Here is a 17,878-nt window from a genome sequence, read left to right on the forward strand (position 1 = left end):
TGGTAATGAAATAAGATATTATTACAATGGCCTGTTAAAAGCTTGATTGAAGATATGAATATTGCTTTTAAAATAATTGAGGAAGTGTAGCAGGGCTTCAAGGTAATTTCAAAGCCTAAGCCAAGAACCTAGAGTGAAGAGGTTGCTGGTGATGAAGGGAGAAACTGGTGAAATTCTATAAAGGATTATAATTAGCAGAAAAGATTGTTTTTGGAGGATTATAGGGTTGGAGAAGTTTAAAGGAGCCATGAGAAGTGATACCATAGAAAGAGAAACATGAGGGTGAGAAGTTAAATCTAACTTTTAGTAGAATTGAACCCAGCATAGATCAGCATGTAAGGTTATAAGTACGTGGAAAAAGGTATGCATTTGATTATGGACACCTGACTTTTGGATGAACATCAGTTTATATCACAAGTAAGATGTGATGTTGCACAAAGAAATATTGAAATGTTTCAGATTAGCAGCTACTAAGTTCAAATTCTATATTGCTGCTGTTTTATCCATCAGCTGCTGTTGGGAGGTTTTTTATTATGTCAATTTCTGATAGGAATCTGAATTTGTAAATTGCACTTAACTGTATGCTTTATTTCACTAAATATCAGATTTGTCCTGAGGTTCATTAAATGCATCTAATCTCACTTGGTGCAAGGATAAGGGAGATTTATTAGAACAAAACCAGGGATGAATGACTTCAGAATATAGGAAACAAGCAGACGTAGGCTCGTATCTTTTGATTCACTTAATATTCAAAGATGTATCGGTCTAAGGTATTGAATTTCCCCTGTCTTTTTGGTAGAGAATTCCAATTTATTCACTGTCCTCTTAGAGAAGAAACTTCTCTCTTCAGTACTGAATGGCAAGCCCTTCATTTTGAAACTCTGATTCCTGGTTCTAGATACCTTTTCTGAAGAAACAGCATCTCTGCATATACCCTATCACATTGTATAGTAATTGTGTACATTTCAATTAGATAATTTCTTATTCTTAAATTCAAGAAAATGCATGCCCAGTCTGCTTAATCTCTCCTCATGGGACAAAGCCCTCCACCCAGAAATCAGTCTGGTGAAGTTCTCTTGCACTTGCTCTATTGCAAATATATCCTTTCTTGCGTAGCGAGACCAGACCTTTACATAATTTTCCAAGTCCAATCTCACTGGCTCTCTATATAATTTCAATAAGGTGTCTTTACCTTTGTACTCAAATCCTTTTGCATTGAAGGAGCTGCACCATTTGCCTTCCTAATTGCTTGCTGTACATGTCATGTAAATTTCCAGTGATTCCTGTACAAAAAAAAATCTACGTCCCTTTGAATACCAAGCTATTTCAATCTCTGACCATTGATAAAATAATCCTCTTTTCTATTTTGTCTATCAAATGTCATGGCTTCATTTTTTTTTCAGCATTGTAGTCCATCCTTTTCTATATTCCCATGAGGTTTCTGATTCCTCACAACCCAACCTGGGACCCAGCTTATTATTATCAGTAAATGTGGGTGTATCACATTTGCACCATTGACACGGCACCCCACCCCACCTCCCAATCCAAGTCAACGATGTAGATTGTGAACAGCTAGAGCTCCAGCAACAATCCTTGTGGCATCCCACCAGGTACAGACTTGCATTCAATAACTGACCTGTTTTCCTCCTTACTACATGGGAAAAAAAACAAAATAGAAGAAATACTCACCAGGTCAAACAACATCCAAGGTGACAGGACCAGACCTACTGTTTCAGGGTGATATTTTGTCAGAATTAGAATAAGAAAACTACCTTGTTTTAAGTTGCAGCGAAGGGGCTGGGTTGGTTGCTCAAAATGTTGATCTAGCAAACAATCTTGTACTGTCCTCCACCCTAGTACTGCTGAATTGGGGTGCCTGGTCTGCATGTAGGTTCAAGTCTCCCATGATTGTGGTGTTACGATGCACGTGGTAGCATATGTTGTAACCATGTCTCTGTAATGGCTATTTGATTGTTCCCATTTGTTTCTATTTGTGGCATTAGTTTAATCAGTTTTCTTATGAATGCCACATATAATCAGGCAAAGAACCTTCCATTTTGTCTTTACTGATTTTTTTTTTCCCTACTCTGACTTTAATTGAAGGTATACTTGTATCTTTCTATGCTCTTTTCCTCCTTAACAGACTCTGGTTACCATTTCCATTTTGCTAACCTGCACTATTGTTTTTTTTACTTTTTCTAACTTTCTAAATCTCTGCTCATCAAATACCACCCACCTGCATTTTATTTTATAGCTACATTTGATTCACTAGGACACTAATTCCAACCTGATTCAATGAAGCCCATCCCAGTGGAACAGCTGCCTCTTTACCAGTACTGATGCCAGTGCCCAGTGAAAACCACACTAAGCTTTGAGCCATACATTCAACTCCCTGATCTTATTGATGCTATAGATTATAGGATGATTTGGTACACTGTTCAAAATATATATGGTTTTGATACAGTAAATATTCTTTCCATTGGCAAAGAGTGCACTGCCTGAAAGAGTGGTGAAAATAGGCTCAATATCTTTGAAATGGGGGGGGGGGGAGGTGATGGGGGAAATGTAGGGCTTTGGGGGAAAACATGGGATTGGATTAATTTGATTTCAATAGTTCTTGCATGATTTCAAGTTAGTGCTATAAACTTGAAGTTTGTTTTTGAATAGCTGATGTTTTTTTAATTTTAGGCAAGTGATTTCAGTGACATCACAAACTGGCCTACTCCAGGAGAAATCGCTAATAAAGAGGTATGCTATGTGTTCGTCATGAAGAAATATCTCTAACTTATCTGAAATATACAAGCTTGGGCTCTTAAATGGAAGGAAGTACTATTACATACAATGATAGTTGAAAACTAACTGCTGCCTATCAATGGAGGGGATTTTAAAAAATTCACAATCCATTTATTAACAGTGGAGTGCAGAAAAGATGGTCATTTACCTGTACCAAATAAGAATGTCTTAAGTAGGGTACCTTTTGAGGTAAATGGAAAATAGCACTATAAATCTCTGAATTAAATCTTTATGGGGTAATTGTAACCTTTCATCCTATATCCACAAATTATATTGCTGTTACCTAGTTCCTTATTTTTTTCCATTTTCTTTAGCGTGATTTTAGTTCTCTCAATCTGGCCTAGAATCCACTATAGAAATGTAAGTAAGGCTGTCAGAACTCTCTGTATATTTGATAAAACTAACAGCAACTCCTTGAGTCTGCATAAGTACAGTTAAGCACAAGTGAAACGAAACACAAGTTGGCCATGTGTTTGACAGTATGGAGTAAAATCGTAGACTACAGGAGGGTACAGATGGTCTGATCAGTTGGGCAGAAAAAATGGCAAATAGACTTCGATTCAGAAAAACTGAGATAATTGGGAAGATACAACAAGGCTAGGGAGTATATAGTAAAGGTCAAGATATTGAGTGGTGTGGAGGAACAAATGCAATGGGATCAATTATAAAGACATGCAATATTGACGTTTATTAGCCGAGGTGTAGAATGTAAGAGCAGGGGAAATTATGCTGGAACTGTGTCCATCACCAGCAAGGCTCCTCTGACAGTTCTGGTCACATTACAGGAATTATGGGACTACGGAGATGTACAGGACTGTAAAATTGCAGCTGCATGTAAAATTGTATAAACTAAAACAATTGCCTTTTATCCAGAGGCCAAGTGGAGACTCAAGTAGTTTGCAATTATGAGGGGGCTAATAGAATAAACAGGAAGAACCCAAGGGTGGTACAGCTTTGGAACTTGTTACCTGAAAGAAGCAGAAACCTGAACACTTCAAAAATGTATTTGGATGTGTACTTGAAAAGCCATCACCTGCAGGGTTATGGACCTAGTGCAGTATTAGACACGTGATAGACTGAGAGGCTTTATAAATTAATATTCTATGATTTCTATTCTGTGAAATCCCAGCAGTGGTTGTTGTTGATATCCTGCTTTTCCGTGGGTCTTTACAGATCAAAATTAGTTATAGTGTGAACTAAAATTAATTACACAATATTGTCGCATTAAAGACCAAGGGGAAAAAAATGAAACTTGTTTCTCTGAAGAAAATTATTGTTGCTTTTTTTGCCTTTCAATTTAAGTATCTTCATGAATCCAATGTGCATGCCCCAATTTTTATTTTGCACATCAATAATTTCACTGTAATTTATGTTTTCTGTTTCCTCTTTTGGCTTTAGTGAGGACTCATTGTTCTGATTGGTATTCCATTTGTTTGACCCACTTAGAGATTTTTCAAGGTGTTAAATTCGGAGTAATGCCAACTGCAAAGCCAGGACCAATTATTATTCATCTCACCCTGTTACATTATCTGTTTTCGTTATTCCTTGAATCCTAAGTAGATCATACTTGGGAAAAGTGGCCTCAATATAAAACCAACAGTAGACTTTTTTTAAAAAAACCTGATACAGTTAGGTCTGTAGATGTGTCCCATCTTAGATGTGAACAAATCAATATGGGTAAGTTTTTAAGATAAAACTTGATTGTGTGGCTTTATTAAAATGTGTATTGTATTTGTGAATATTAATTTTATTCCTTTCACATTTATAGCATCATAACATCATGAACCAACCAAGCAAAAAGCCTTTGACTAAAAATAAGAAGAAGGACAAGACTGAAAAGAAAGACAACAGTGAGAGCAAAGAAAATAGAGAAACACCTCAAAATGATCACGAGGAAAAGTCAGCCATTGATGATGAATCCCAGGGATCTTCGCAAAAGGGGAAGAAAGGTAGTTTCTTCAATATAGAAATCTCTTAACTTTATGATTTGTATTCTTATCTTCCAGCCTCCCCCAGCATCCTTAATTTAAAGAACTCTCAAGAATAACATTACGGTAAAATAGTAGCATAAAATCCAGTGTACATGCCCAAACAGGCCATAAAAACGGAGAAATGGCAGTTGTACATCTATATGACGTGCACCAATGTGTGTGGTTCTGCAAGCGGTGGATTGGAAAGTTGTATTCAGCGTGTCATGTTGCCTCAGACATGAGACAACCCCTGACCACCCACTGCTCAATTGGCCAGTTCTCCCTGCTCTTGTCGCCTTGCTTGTGAAGGTCTGTAGTACTTCCCTAACCTGCTGACGTCTTTGGGCTGCAGGTGAGGTTGCAAGTTTCAAACTTTGCTTTACAAGCGCTTAGAGCTTTGCAATGTGGGCAGGTGACTTTTCCCTAATTGTGTATTCTCAAAATGAGCTGGTCTCAGTCATGTGGACGGAAAACAATATATGTATGGGCTTTGGCTGAAACTTGAAAACTGGGTTAATAGGATTACCTAATGGCTATTTTTTTTATTTGAGAGATTTGGCTTGATGTGGTATGGAAGCATTGAAGATTAAAATGTTTTTTTTAAAAAAATGGATTGAAATGATGGTTATGGGAAAGGTTTGCTATAGCTTTAGAAGAGCATATGGAAAAATGACATCCATTTTCAGCATTTTGCATTCTTTTTGCATATTGCAGCCTTTTCCAGTTCATTCTTCCACATAAATCAAACAGTAACTTCTGTAATTGTGTGCAAGCACATAATCTTGTGATATGGTCATGTAATAACAACAAAAATATGACTGCTTACTGCATACTTTATTGATGGTTGAATTTCTTACCTCTTCCTTACCATGTTATTCATATGTAAATAGACCATATTCTTCTAGGTGGCAGATAATTTATTCTAATCTTGGTATGGTTTAGAGAGTGCTATATTTGTCTTCCTCATTATTTATATCTGTTTAGTTTTGCTGATTGCCTTCAGTTTTGAATAGAAGGGAAACAGAGACATCCTTTAATATTGTGAGTTTCACATTGAAGCAAAGCCAATGATCATATGTCTATAGCAATATTTAACTAAAGGATGGTTCTTCTGAAATGTAAACATTCACAAAGTGATTGCAAATTATTTATAAAGCCTAGACTATTTTTATTGAAATTGAATATGTTCAGATCTTTTGTACACCCTATTTTTAAAAAAGCCTTTTACATTATCTCTCCTCTAAAATGCATTGTTTCGCATTGAAACTGTACCTCTTGAATCTGTCCTGTTTACTTAGCTACGCTTTTGTATGTTGCATTTTATTCAAACTTCATCTTTCTTTTAAATAGTCTGATTTAAGTGTAGTACAAAAGTATTCTTAATTCCAGTTATTATATTTTATTATACATGCCGTCAAGTAATCCAGCTTGTTGCCGGAGTTCAATTTATTAGAATTCTGTGCTTTCTGTTTGTGGGGTTCAAGTTTAAAGATTTATTGCATTTTAAAGATTATGTTCTGGAGGAAAATCCTTTTCCAAACAAGATGAGTTTCTACATTTCCTTCAGAATCAGGTTTATTATCACTGACGTGTCGTGAAATTTGTTGTTTTGCGGCAGCAGTACAGTACAAGACATAAAAAAAATTACTTCAAGTTACAAAAAATAGTGCAGAAGAGGAATAATGAGGTAGTGTTCATGGACCATTGAGAAATTTGATGGCAGATTCCTTTGTTCTACAGCTTTTATTTGGATACTGGAAAATCAGTTTGATTGAGATTAATATTTAAGCAAGCCTAATTAATGCTATTTTCTTTTTAAAATATCTTAGCCAACAAGCATAAATGGGTTCCATTACATCTAGACGAAGTGAAGCAAGATGGACAAGAAAGGCCTAATTCACGTAACAGTTCGCGATCTCAATCAGATACGACACGATCAGTCCAAAACAACAAAAGAAATGATTATTCAAGAAGTAAGTGGCTTGGATATCTTTAAATTCAGTGCTATATTTTAATATTTACTTATGCAGGATTATTATAAAAGACATTCGAAGTCAAACTGATTGAAACACGTGTACATACTTTTCACTCCATTTTTCAGATGTCAGCGACTAGAATATTTACATTTTTTCCAATTGTCAACAGTGTAAGCTGCAATGAATTTGATTCAAAATGTAGCTTCCTTTTCTATATTTGAATCCACATTGCTTTCTGGAGCATACCCAAGTACCACTGATTAATCTATACAGGGTCAATTAATCATTCTACACCTTAAAGTAAACTACTCAATGATATCTTCTCTTTACTTCTGAGAACCAACTGAGCAGAAATCACTAGGAACTTAAGGAAAATACAAGTTACCAAATGGTAATAATTCTTTGAAATTGTACATATGCTCAAAGTGGATGTCCAACTTCTGTTCAGCTAATAACGTTGTAATGTTTTTACTAATCCTTTTGGAAAGGTTAGTCTTCAAAGCTTAAATTGAGGCACTGAATACAAGACAATTTAATGGAAATGTTTCACCATCTTTTATTAAGTTGGTAATTTGTTTCTATTGTTTGGGGTTGGAATATTTTGAAAGAAGTTTTTTGCTTCAGAAAGCTTACTGGGTGGGGTGGCAGGGGAGGAATTGCATTATGCAATAGGTCAGTGATTAAATTAATTTGGAAGTACTAAAGTATAAGCTGCATACTAATAAAATAGGTAACTTTGGATACTGTTTACAATGGGATGGATTTCCATAGGAAGTAAATCCCACGACTCAAGTTCTTAAAATATTGTACCTGTGAACTTAAAGAATAGTCATTTAGCTACCAGGCCAACCAGGAACAGGCAGTGCAACTTCATTAACTGATTCACATTTAAGTGATGGTCAGTGCATAATATGGATAAAATATCAGAGCAATTTTCTTAGAAATAACATTTAAATGACTTTTTTGTGAAGGTTGGCGCCGAGATGACAAGCGTGATAGAGACAGAAGAGATGATGCTGATGAAGTTGGCAGCGTTAGGAGTGAGGGTGGTGGCATGCGAGGAAGTTTTAGAGGAAGAGGCCGAGGGAGAGGGCGTGGCAGAGGACGTGGCAGAGGAAATGCGCGTGGTAAGTATCTTTGCTGTAGTTTGGTATTAAATTTTATTAAACAGTGAATAACTTGTAGCATAAAACATTAGACATGTGAATGGAGACACAAGAGACAGCAGGTGCTAGAATCTGGAGCAAAAACAAACTGCTGGAGGAGCTCAGCGGATCAGGCAGCATCTGTGGAGGGAAATGCACATTCAGCGTTTCGTGTTGAGCCTCTTCATCTGGGCATAGTTTTGCTTATGGCCAGAAATGTTATTCTGCAGGAAGATGATTTTTAAAATTTTTGGAAGTAACAGATTGTTATGATTACAATATTTCTGGGTGAAATTTGCAGTGCAGTGAATAGTTGGTGAAATTACCCTTAGGATAAGTGAAATATATACTCTGTATTCCAATGTTTGGCTTAATAGTGTATAATGTATACAGAAATTCATCCCATGAGCTAGCTGTGCAAACGGTAAGGTAGGAGATGATGTGTAACTTTCAACAATGAGTGTAAATTCTATTAACATGACTAATTTAGATTACTTTCTTCTTAGTGAACTATGATTACCCTTATGGATACAAGCATTCATATGAGACTTCTGACCAATATATACCGGAATACAACACTAATATGATGTACTATTATGATGATGGAAGTGGAGCACAGATGTACACAGTGGATGAAACTTTACTGAAGGAGTACATAAAACGACAAATGTACGTAACCATTTATTTTCTGCTAAACAATGCTTTCCTAAAGGTAACGACCAGAAAGTATTTTAACATTGTTCATTTCTTTTAAAGCGAATATTACTTCAGTACAGAAAATTTGGAGAGAGACTTTTTTCTACGGCGAAAGATGGATGAGCAAGGTTTTCTGCCTATTTCCCTGATTGCTAGTTTCCACCGAGTACAGGCACTAACCACAGATGTAAATCTTATTTTAGAGGTAATGTCTTTTTGATGTTTCCGTTATGTCGATTCCAGGAAATTGTTCTGAACTTTGTTAAAGGCATTTGTTCCTCCTGGCTGGCCTAACCCTAATACACTCATAATAGACTTGAATTCACTCAACACTATGGCCTGTTGCTAACTCTGGCCAAGTCCTATTCACTTGTTCTTTATAGGCAGTCCTTTGGGATTGGGGATGACTGACTTCCTCATGGGTTTGTCAGGGTGGTTAATGAGGCCGGTTGGAAATGGCAGACTCTTCTACATCATTCCAGTGCTGCCTAGCCTATTTTGCCTCCTGGAGTGCGGACAGCTTGACAACACATTTTATACCACACAGGGACATCTCCTCTCGCTATCTCCTGTGATCCTCCAGTTCTGATCTCCTGTAGTGATTTCTTTATTCTTGGACATGTTTCTTTCTCCCTCTGCTGGTCTAATCCTTGTCTGTATAAGCCAGAAAATATTTTCATTGGGCTTTTGGGTCTTTTTAGGGAAAAGAAAGTGTAGTTGCTTAGTTCTAAGAATATTATTGAAACTGTTGAATTAGTTTCACAAGTTTGACAAACTGGGGTTTTTCTTCAAACTCAAAAGTAAAATGCACCGGATGCTGGAAATCTGAATAAGAAGGGAAATTGCTGATAATACTCAGCAAGTCAGGCACCATCTATGGAGAGAAGCAGAGTTAGCAGTTTGGGACAATGATGTTTTAGCAGAACCTGCTGAATATCTCCAGCATTTAGTTTTTTCAGATTCTTCCAGTTTTTTTGTTTCAGACAATCTACTTTTATTTTTTGTCCATGTTGGGTCCTGCCAACATTTAAAAGTCACATTATGATATGTAGGACTATAAAATTTCAGACTTGGCAAAAAAAGCAAGTATGCTCAACTATCATCATCTAAGGGGGCAGAGGTTGATGAGAATGTAGGATAGACAGGATACATCCAGCAGTTGCAGTCTTGCAAAGCAGTGTTCCTTCAGGTTACTGTACACGGAAATATTTATCCTTTATGTGAAGGTTATTTTCAAAGTTTGGTGCACAATATGAATTTATCCCCAATTTTTAGGTGAGTTTCTGTCTTGGAACAAAAATAAATAAAACAATAAACCACACAGAAAGGACTGTGGAGGTCAGGTTTGAACCTGGGTCACTAGAGTTATGAGATAGCAGTTCTACAAGCTTCACTGCTGTGCTACTGACTGCTTTATTCTTTAGCTACAGCCCATGTGACTTGTGTTTCAAATATAAATCCACTTTCCATAAAAAGTCTAATTGTATCGGCCTGTGGTACATTCTTTGAAGGGTTTCCATGCTCTATTCACTCTGCTTACCTTGTGAGATCAACTCAGTAGCATTTTTAATCTGGTGCTATCCAAGCCAGTAGAATTGATTGGCTCCCATCCATCCTAGCATTACCCTTCATGATTTCAATTGCCTATCATCCTTGTGTTGATAGTAGGCTTGTATGCCTGAAGTTTCTCCTCCAAATTGTAGTTTTCATCTTGAAGGTAACTAGTTTGGGTCTTTAATGCGCAGGTCGATCTTTCAGATGGGGGGAAAAAAATGTTCTTGAAGTTGAGGGATATACCTAAAGAAAATACATCTTTATTTATCATGCCATTGCTCCTTCATTGGGTACATTGTGTATAGTTATGAGAATACAAAGCATTTTTCAGTAAGAAAAGTTGAAAATGTCCTCAATAAACAAGGGAAGAACAGCTGATTTGTGAAGTAAAACTCAAAATTTACTGGTCTCTTTTATTTAAAAAGAGGACCTTTTCTCCATTCTTGTCTTGAAGGCAGTGAACACATTCAACCCCTTAATCATGCTGAACAGTAGGAATTTTAAATCTTTTTGCATTGAAACAAATCAGTAGTTAAAATGCATGAGCTTTTTGGGTAGGTTGACTAATGTCTTTGGAAACATCCTAAGCCGTGCAGGATCAGTGAAATCTAAAACCCAAATTTTGGTTTAAAACTAATAAACCTCCATTTGTATTTGCATAGCAGGTGTCATAGAGTTATACAGGTCCTTTGGCCCAACTCATCCATGACAACCAAGGTGCCTTCCTGAGCTAGTTCTGTTTGCCTGCATTTGGCCCACATCCCTCCTGTACCTTTCCTATCCATGAACCGGTCCAAATCTTTTGACTGTTATAATCTTACCCACCTCTACCATTACATCTGGCAGCTCGTTCCATATACTCACCATCCCCTGTATGGGGTGGGGAAAAGAAATTTCCCCTCGGACCCCCTTCAAATCTTTCCCCTCTCAACTTGAACCTGTACCCTCTAGTTATAGATTCCCCTACCTTGGGGGAAAAAGACTATAACCATCCACTTTATCTATGCTCATGATTTTATAGATGACCACAAGGTCACCCCTCAGCTTCCTTCACTCCAGGGAAAACAGTCCCAGCTTATCCAGTCTCTCCCTTTATAACTCAAGCCCTTCAGTACTGGCATCATCCTTGTGAATATCTTCTGCACCCTCTCGGCTTATTCACATCCTTGCTATTGTATGGCAACCAGAACTGCACACGATATTCCTTCCAGGTGTGGTCTCGCCAAGGTCTTGTACAGCTGTAACGTGATGTCCCAAATCTTGCACTCAATGCCCTGTCCGATGAAGGCAAGCATGCTGTACAGTAAATGGTAGGACCCCTGGGAGCATTGATGTACAGGGAGATCTAGGGGTGCACATCCATAACTCCCTGAAAGTGGCAACACAAGTAGTTAGGGTGGTAAAGAAGGTGTACAGCATACTTGCCTTCATCAGTCAGGGCATTCTGTATAAAAGTTGGGAAGTCATGTTGCAGCTGTAGAAAACTTTGGTTACACCACATTTGGAGTATTGTGTGCAGTTCTGGTCACTGCATTACATGAGGGATGTGGAGGCTTTGGAGAGGGTGGAGAAGATGTTCACCAGGATGTTGACTGGATTACAGCATTAGCTATAAGGAGAGAGTGGATAGTTTTGGATTGTTTTCTCTGGAGTGTCAGAGGTTGAAGGGTGACCTGATAGAAGTATATAAACTTACTAAAGGTCCTTTTCCCAGGGTGGAAATGTCAAATACTATAGGGAATAGCTTTAAGGTGAAAAGGAGAAAGTTTAAAGGAGATTTGAGGCAAGTCTTTTTTTTACACAGTGATGGGTGCCTGAAACGTACTGCTGGGGGAGGTTGTGGAAGCATATACAATAGCAACATTTAAGAGGCATTTACGCAGGCACATGAACATGCAGGGAATGGAGGGACATTTAGAAGCAGATGTACAGTTTTCATTGGCATTATGGTCAGCACAGACATTTTGGGCCAAAGGGCCTGTTCCTGTGTGATATTGTTCTATGTTCTAATAGAATTATGGTCACTGGTCCCAAACTGCGCACCCCCCCCCCCCCCCCATTAAGTGATCACTTCCTTCTTATTTCCAAGTTCTACACCTATAACCTCACTGGATGTTCCCCCAGGAATATCCTCCCTAAATACTGCTGTGATGTTCTCCCTAATTTGCTTAGGCAAATCATTTTTCAACCCCCATGCTCATGCTAACTGGCAGCACAGACTATTCAGTGATAGTACAACTTCATGGAGCAATAAAAACACTAATAGTATCTGCTGGTCTAAGTGCTCTAATCCCATCGCCAGCTTTTTATTATAGCTTTGCATGCTCCTATTTATGGATGTTGAACAATTGAGCAAGATTGTCAAACTACTTTTTATATTTGTTCGTTGAGTTACCGTGAGCTGATTTTAGTGGTAATACAGCTTTATGTGAAGGTACAATTTTGCATTGGGTCACCATGGACCTAGTTTAGAGGGAGTCTGATTTGTTAGACATTGTTTTTGGGGATATATTTAGCAACATTTTAGTTTGCATATGTTGAAGAAGTAGTCAGTGATAATTGCAATATACTGAAAAAAGGTTATTGGATTAGTTTTCCACAAATACAAGTTCTTCTTCTGTGGATGTAGGTAGCATTGGTAAACTTTGCCTTGTGTAATGGCTATTGCCTTGCTCAGTTATTTACTCTGCTTTAAATCCAGTAATGGGGCTCTAAGACATCGTGAATGATATTCCAGCATTGAAATTCCTAACTTTGGTTTGTGAAGTTGTAAAGAACAATACATTTGGAGAAAAAAAACATACACAGAAATAGCTTGACAGCCAGTTGTGAAGTGTGCAAAAGATCAGAATTATGAAAACTAGAAATGAGAGTATGTATTTGTTCTCAAGCTGGCACATCTATTCTGGTTGCTATTGTACTTTGAAGAACTCCAGTATTTTCTGTCTTTTTAACTTGCACAATAGATTATTCTGAACATAAAAGCATGCATTAAGTTGTCTGAAAATACAAGAACAAGATATGGAAGCTATTCTTGAATTTGTTACATTTCTTAAAAGTCTGGTCTGTTTATTAATGATATTGTTTAATTTGACAGGCTTTAAAAGGAAGTACAGAAGTTCAAATCGTGGACCAGAAGATGAGGAAAAAAGAGTGTCCTGAAAAATGGCCAATTCCAGGTCCACCAGTTTCTGATGTTCCAAGGACTGATTTCTCCCGTTTAATCAATTGCCCAGAGTTTATACCTGGACAGATGTATGGCTCTCAAACTGGTGAGAATATTGTAGTTCTTGTGATTCTATTGATCGTGTAAAATAGTTGAACGGCTGTATGATTCTAGCCTTTTCTGGTTTGAACCCATCCCTCAATCTCAAATTACATTGATTGCGGTCCCGATTGTTGTGCACAGTAAGGCCACTGGACATTAACCAGTGAAGTAAGAAGCTTCATCTTGATGTAAATTGGAAGTGATTTTATCCTATAGCAAATATTAGAGTTGGGGGAGAAAGTAGTGTGGTATTAGAAATTCTATCTTTTTGCCATATGACTCTAGTTAACAAATACTACAACGTGTTTGTAGATTTTCCAAATATACCTGTAATTTACACATACATCTTCAGTTTTTACTTTTCATTTTGTACGTCTGTGCTGCTGTGACACTTCAATTGTGCTTTATCAGCTCAAAAGAAATACTCATCTGTTATTTCAGAATGGAGAGATGCAATAACTAAATCAGGGTTTCCAGCACTGGAGAATTCGCTTCCAGGAATTTATATTAAGACTGACCTTCTTAATTGACTAGCTTCAGGAGAATTTCTGACATTATAGCAAGTAAAGTGCCTGATGTATTTGTAGTTTTGGGTCAGACAGACTTTTCAGAGAATAAAATAATTTGGAAGTTCAAAATTCTGTTCCTCTTACTGCTCAAAGAAAAGGAGACTAAAGCACCAGAGAGAGTGCAGAAAAGATTTTAGTATTATAAACATAATTGAGGAGGTGCAGGAATCCTCTGATTCCTGTAGAAGATTGCACAGGACCGCAGTAGTTCAAGAACAAGAGTAAGTCATTTAACACCTTAAGCCTGCTTTCATCATTCATTGACATTGTGGTTGATCTGTGACCTAACTTCATTTGCCCACCATTCTCTCCCTCCCTTCATTCATTGCTATTTGCAGAAGGAAGTTCCAAACATCTTTTTGTTTAGGCATTGCTTAACAAAACTCAAAGGCCTGGTGCTTTGGTTTGTAACCAGGAGGAATAGTTCCTCCCTGTCCCTAGTACCAGTTCCTCTTTGTCCCTGACATCAGTTTCTCTTAATATCTTGAAATTCTTTTATAACAATCTTTAATTAAAACTCAAGGCCTGACAGGCTTGTGAATAGTAAGCCAATAGGCTTGTGAATAATTTGTTCCTCCAATTTTACTTAAATTGTGCCATGATATGCAGTTTTCTGTATAGAGGGAACATTGAAAGGTCATTGTTAGGGCATCATCAATGTTCTCATCTACTTCAAAAATCCTGAAAGAAAATCACCTGGTAATTTTATTTACTTTTGTTTAGTCTTTGTCTTGGCATTTATTTCCTTGGGACATTTGGTATTCTCTCTGCTGCAAGCTTCACCTTTTCCTTTTACAATTTCACCATTGACAGTTTTTTATGTTGTTCCTAACTGCTCTTATATTTGCAAATTTTGATATCCCTTGCAAGTTTCTTTTCATGTGCATTATTTTACAAATAACCAAGGGTTGACTAAACAGTACCTCCTATTTGCTATTATGTTTTTTGTATTCTTGTATCCCTTTTATTTTAGTTTAATGTTATGCCTTACCTATTTAGTCATCTGTGGTGCTTTTGGGCAAATGGAGCTTTTGATCCATGGAGGGGGAGCTTTTGTATTCCATTAAATTAGAGAACGACAGTGTTTAAGAAATGATCTCCTATTTTATCTATATATAGATTTGGATATTTATCATGCTGAAATGAGCCTTATCTTCAAAACTAATTAGCTATTCTTCATTTCTTTCCTTCAGATGAAGAATTGAACACTCGTGCTATGATCATTTAGATAAAAAGTTCATGCCCATTAGGTTGTTAATTAAATACAACATTATTAAGTGGCTGTCCCCTTTTGTGATTTTTGGACACATTGCCAAAAGCAATCCTGGGCATACACATGACATTTGCTGTCTTTCAGACATTTGCTTATCCCAATTTATGATTTGTAAAATTCCTTATTTCTTAAAAGAAATACTCTACTATTGATTGTTGTTTATTTGACCTCCTGTATTAATATATTGTCATGTTGCACCTGCTACCAGGAGACTCTATATGAGTCTCTAAAATTTCTACTAAAGATTAAACATTTTCCATTTCTCAGTTTTACTCTTTGCTGTTCTGTTTACCTGTTGTTATATCATCTTTTAGTTTAAAATTTATTATTTTTGATCACTGAGGTTACTGTTTGCCCTTTACCAGATCTGAGCTCCTTTCTTTACGTTACTAACCAGCAACAAAGAAACACACTGAGTCATGATTAAGTGTTTAAAAACTACTTTATTAATAGCTACTTATGATAATAAGAAAAATAAAAGTAAAAATGTTAACTCTTAAACATTTTCCCCAAAAAGTAAACTCATAGTGTGTGTGTGGCAAATTCCCAAACTCCAAGTCCAGGAATAGTTCTTAAAAGTTCAGTTCAGCAAGCCATAAGGTGAAACGTGAGCAAAGGCTTCTTCAACAACCACTGTTGACTGAAGACAAAACGTAGATGTAGAGAGAAAATAGAGAGTAATTACGAAATCCTAATGTTCCACGATGGAACCCAAACGACATCTCAATGTTTACCCAGCAGTGACTACTCCACTTCCACTGCATCTGCCTCACCCCAAAAAGCACTTGAATCGTGGCCATCCACACATATACTGTTTCCTTCAACAGGTAAACAACAAAGTGAACTCCACTGCTTTGTTCCGAAGTATCTGCCACCCCGAAAAGCATTCGAGACATGGCCGTCCACACACATACCTGTTTCCCTCCACAGGTTAATGACAAAGTGGACTCCACTGGATTACTCCAAAAATCCATATGTAGATTTGTAGTGACAGGCACAGTATTTGTTTCTCATCCATCAATAGAGAAACTAGCAGGTTGGTGTCTCTTTCTCCCCCCCCCCCCCCCTTCATAAAACATCATTACATTCTTTATCTTCTGTTGTCGTAACCACACCAACACACACACACACCACTATGCTCTATCTTAAAGGGACATTCACCAATAGTAACCTAGTCCATAACATTTAAAACTAGAGTATTAAGTTTCCAACCCATGCTCTGTAGCCCATGTCTCAGTGCTGGCTACCATGTCATTCCCACTAGGCTGAATTTCTATCTGCAGTTTGTTTAGTTTGTACTAAATACTCAGCCCCTTTGTAGAAAGAATAAACATTGGGTCACATAACCTGAAGCTTTCAAATGTTGGTTTCTGCCACATTTTTTGTTCTCTTCTATTTTCCTTTAGCACCTTTCTAGATTTCCCTTAACTATAGTGCCTAGCCCACAATTTTTATGAATTCACTTTTACTCTTTTTATTTTGTTTTCAATGTTTTTTGAAATTATAATTTATATTATTCCACATGTGCTCCATCCCCAATTTACACTTCAAAACTTCTGCAAATGCCCTATTTCATCTGGGGCCTGGATTCCAGTCTGGTTAAGATGGACACACCCAAACAGCACTGTACTAGTTCCAATGTACTACAAATAGAAGAACCTTTTGTTGAAGCCCTGTATTTGTCTCAATACTCAATTGCTAATTTTCACATTGGTTAATAATCCAGATACTTAAAAAATCATTTGAAAATCCATATGGGCTCTGAATCATCTGTCAGTGTAATCTGTTTTCACTTAATGAGTGAAATTTCCACAAGCAGCCATTACCTCGCCTCCATCCTCTCTTTTGAACAGTCTCCAAAATGTACGTTCAGCAACCTTGCTCTCCTGTATCCTCGTAGGTGGCAAGTATATTGTACCAGGTAGGTGGCATTAGCTTTTGCTGATGCTCGTTCTCTAACTTAGCTGAGTTATCCTTGCTTTGTACATTATCAGTTGCAAAAGAATGGGGTTGTGGTACAGGTGTCAACTGTGCTTGGTGTAAATCTGAGAGGCCAAGTGCAGAACACATGCGACCCCTTACCTTAGAATGTTTGTGCTAAGTACGACAAAATGTGCTGGTTTCTGATATGCCTTGGCTTTGACTTCCTTTAGTCCTTTGTATCATATTCTTTTAATTGTATGTAGTAATTCATTGTAATGCAACATAGAATAATTTAGTAAATTTTCTTTGTGAATTTCAGAATCTGCTCCTAGTTCCCCTAGGCTGGGAAGTCCTGTTGATGTAAAGAAAAATGTTGAAACCAGTAACCTTCAGACAATGTCTAAAGGACTTTCTACAAGCTTGCCTGATCTGGAATCGGATCCTTGGATAGAAGTGAAAAAGAGACATCGTCCATCACCACTCAACGTGAAGGTATACCCAAATTTGCTCTGAGTTACAATATGTAGACTTCATTGCAAGCTGGGAACACAATTCTGATATTAACAGTATATACATTGAATTATATATTGTAATTCGAACTAGTGATGTAGGACTTGAACTGAACCATCAGCTTGTTTAAATTACTTACTGAACTACACATTTTTTCTTTCAAAAAATGATCTTCGGAATCTTATTTACTTGTCTTTGTGG

General features: G+C 37.2%; 1 protein-coding gene across 11 annotated transcripts in view; it reads left to right on the plus strand.

Annotated features, from left to right (window-relative positions):
- The window catches only part of LOC127585445 (la-related protein 1B-like), a 69,129-nt gene that overhangs the window by 30,319 nt on the left and 20,932 nt on the right, over positions 1–17,878 (plus strand). For all 11 annotated transcript variants that reach the window (XM_052042927.1, XM_052042900.1, XM_052042890.1 and 8 more), the window contains 8 exons: positions 2,689–2,748; positions 4,562–4,742; positions 6,593–6,736; positions 7,711–7,866; positions 8,391–8,553; positions 8,641–8,785; positions 13,232–13,406; positions 17,487–17,659. In XM_052042927.1, the coding sequence (XP_051898887.1) occupies positions 2,689–2,748; positions 4,562–4,742; positions 6,593–6,736; positions 7,711–7,866; positions 8,391–8,553; positions 8,641–8,785; positions 13,232–13,406; positions 17,487–17,659 (1,197 nt within the window). The remainder of the gene's footprint in view (positions 1–2,688; positions 2,749–4,561; positions 4,743–6,592; positions 6,737–7,710; positions 7,867–8,390; positions 8,554–8,640; positions 8,786–13,231; positions 13,407–17,486; positions 17,660–17,878) is intronic.

This window comes from Pristis pectinata, chromosome 2 (genome assembly GCF_009764475.1).
Source record: "Pristis pectinata isolate sPriPec2 chromosome 2, sPriPec2.1.pri, whole genome shotgun sequence".
In the NCBI taxonomy this organism is placed as follows: domain Eukaryota; kingdom Metazoa; phylum Chordata; class Chondrichthyes; order Rhinopristiformes; family Pristidae; genus Pristis; species Pristis pectinata.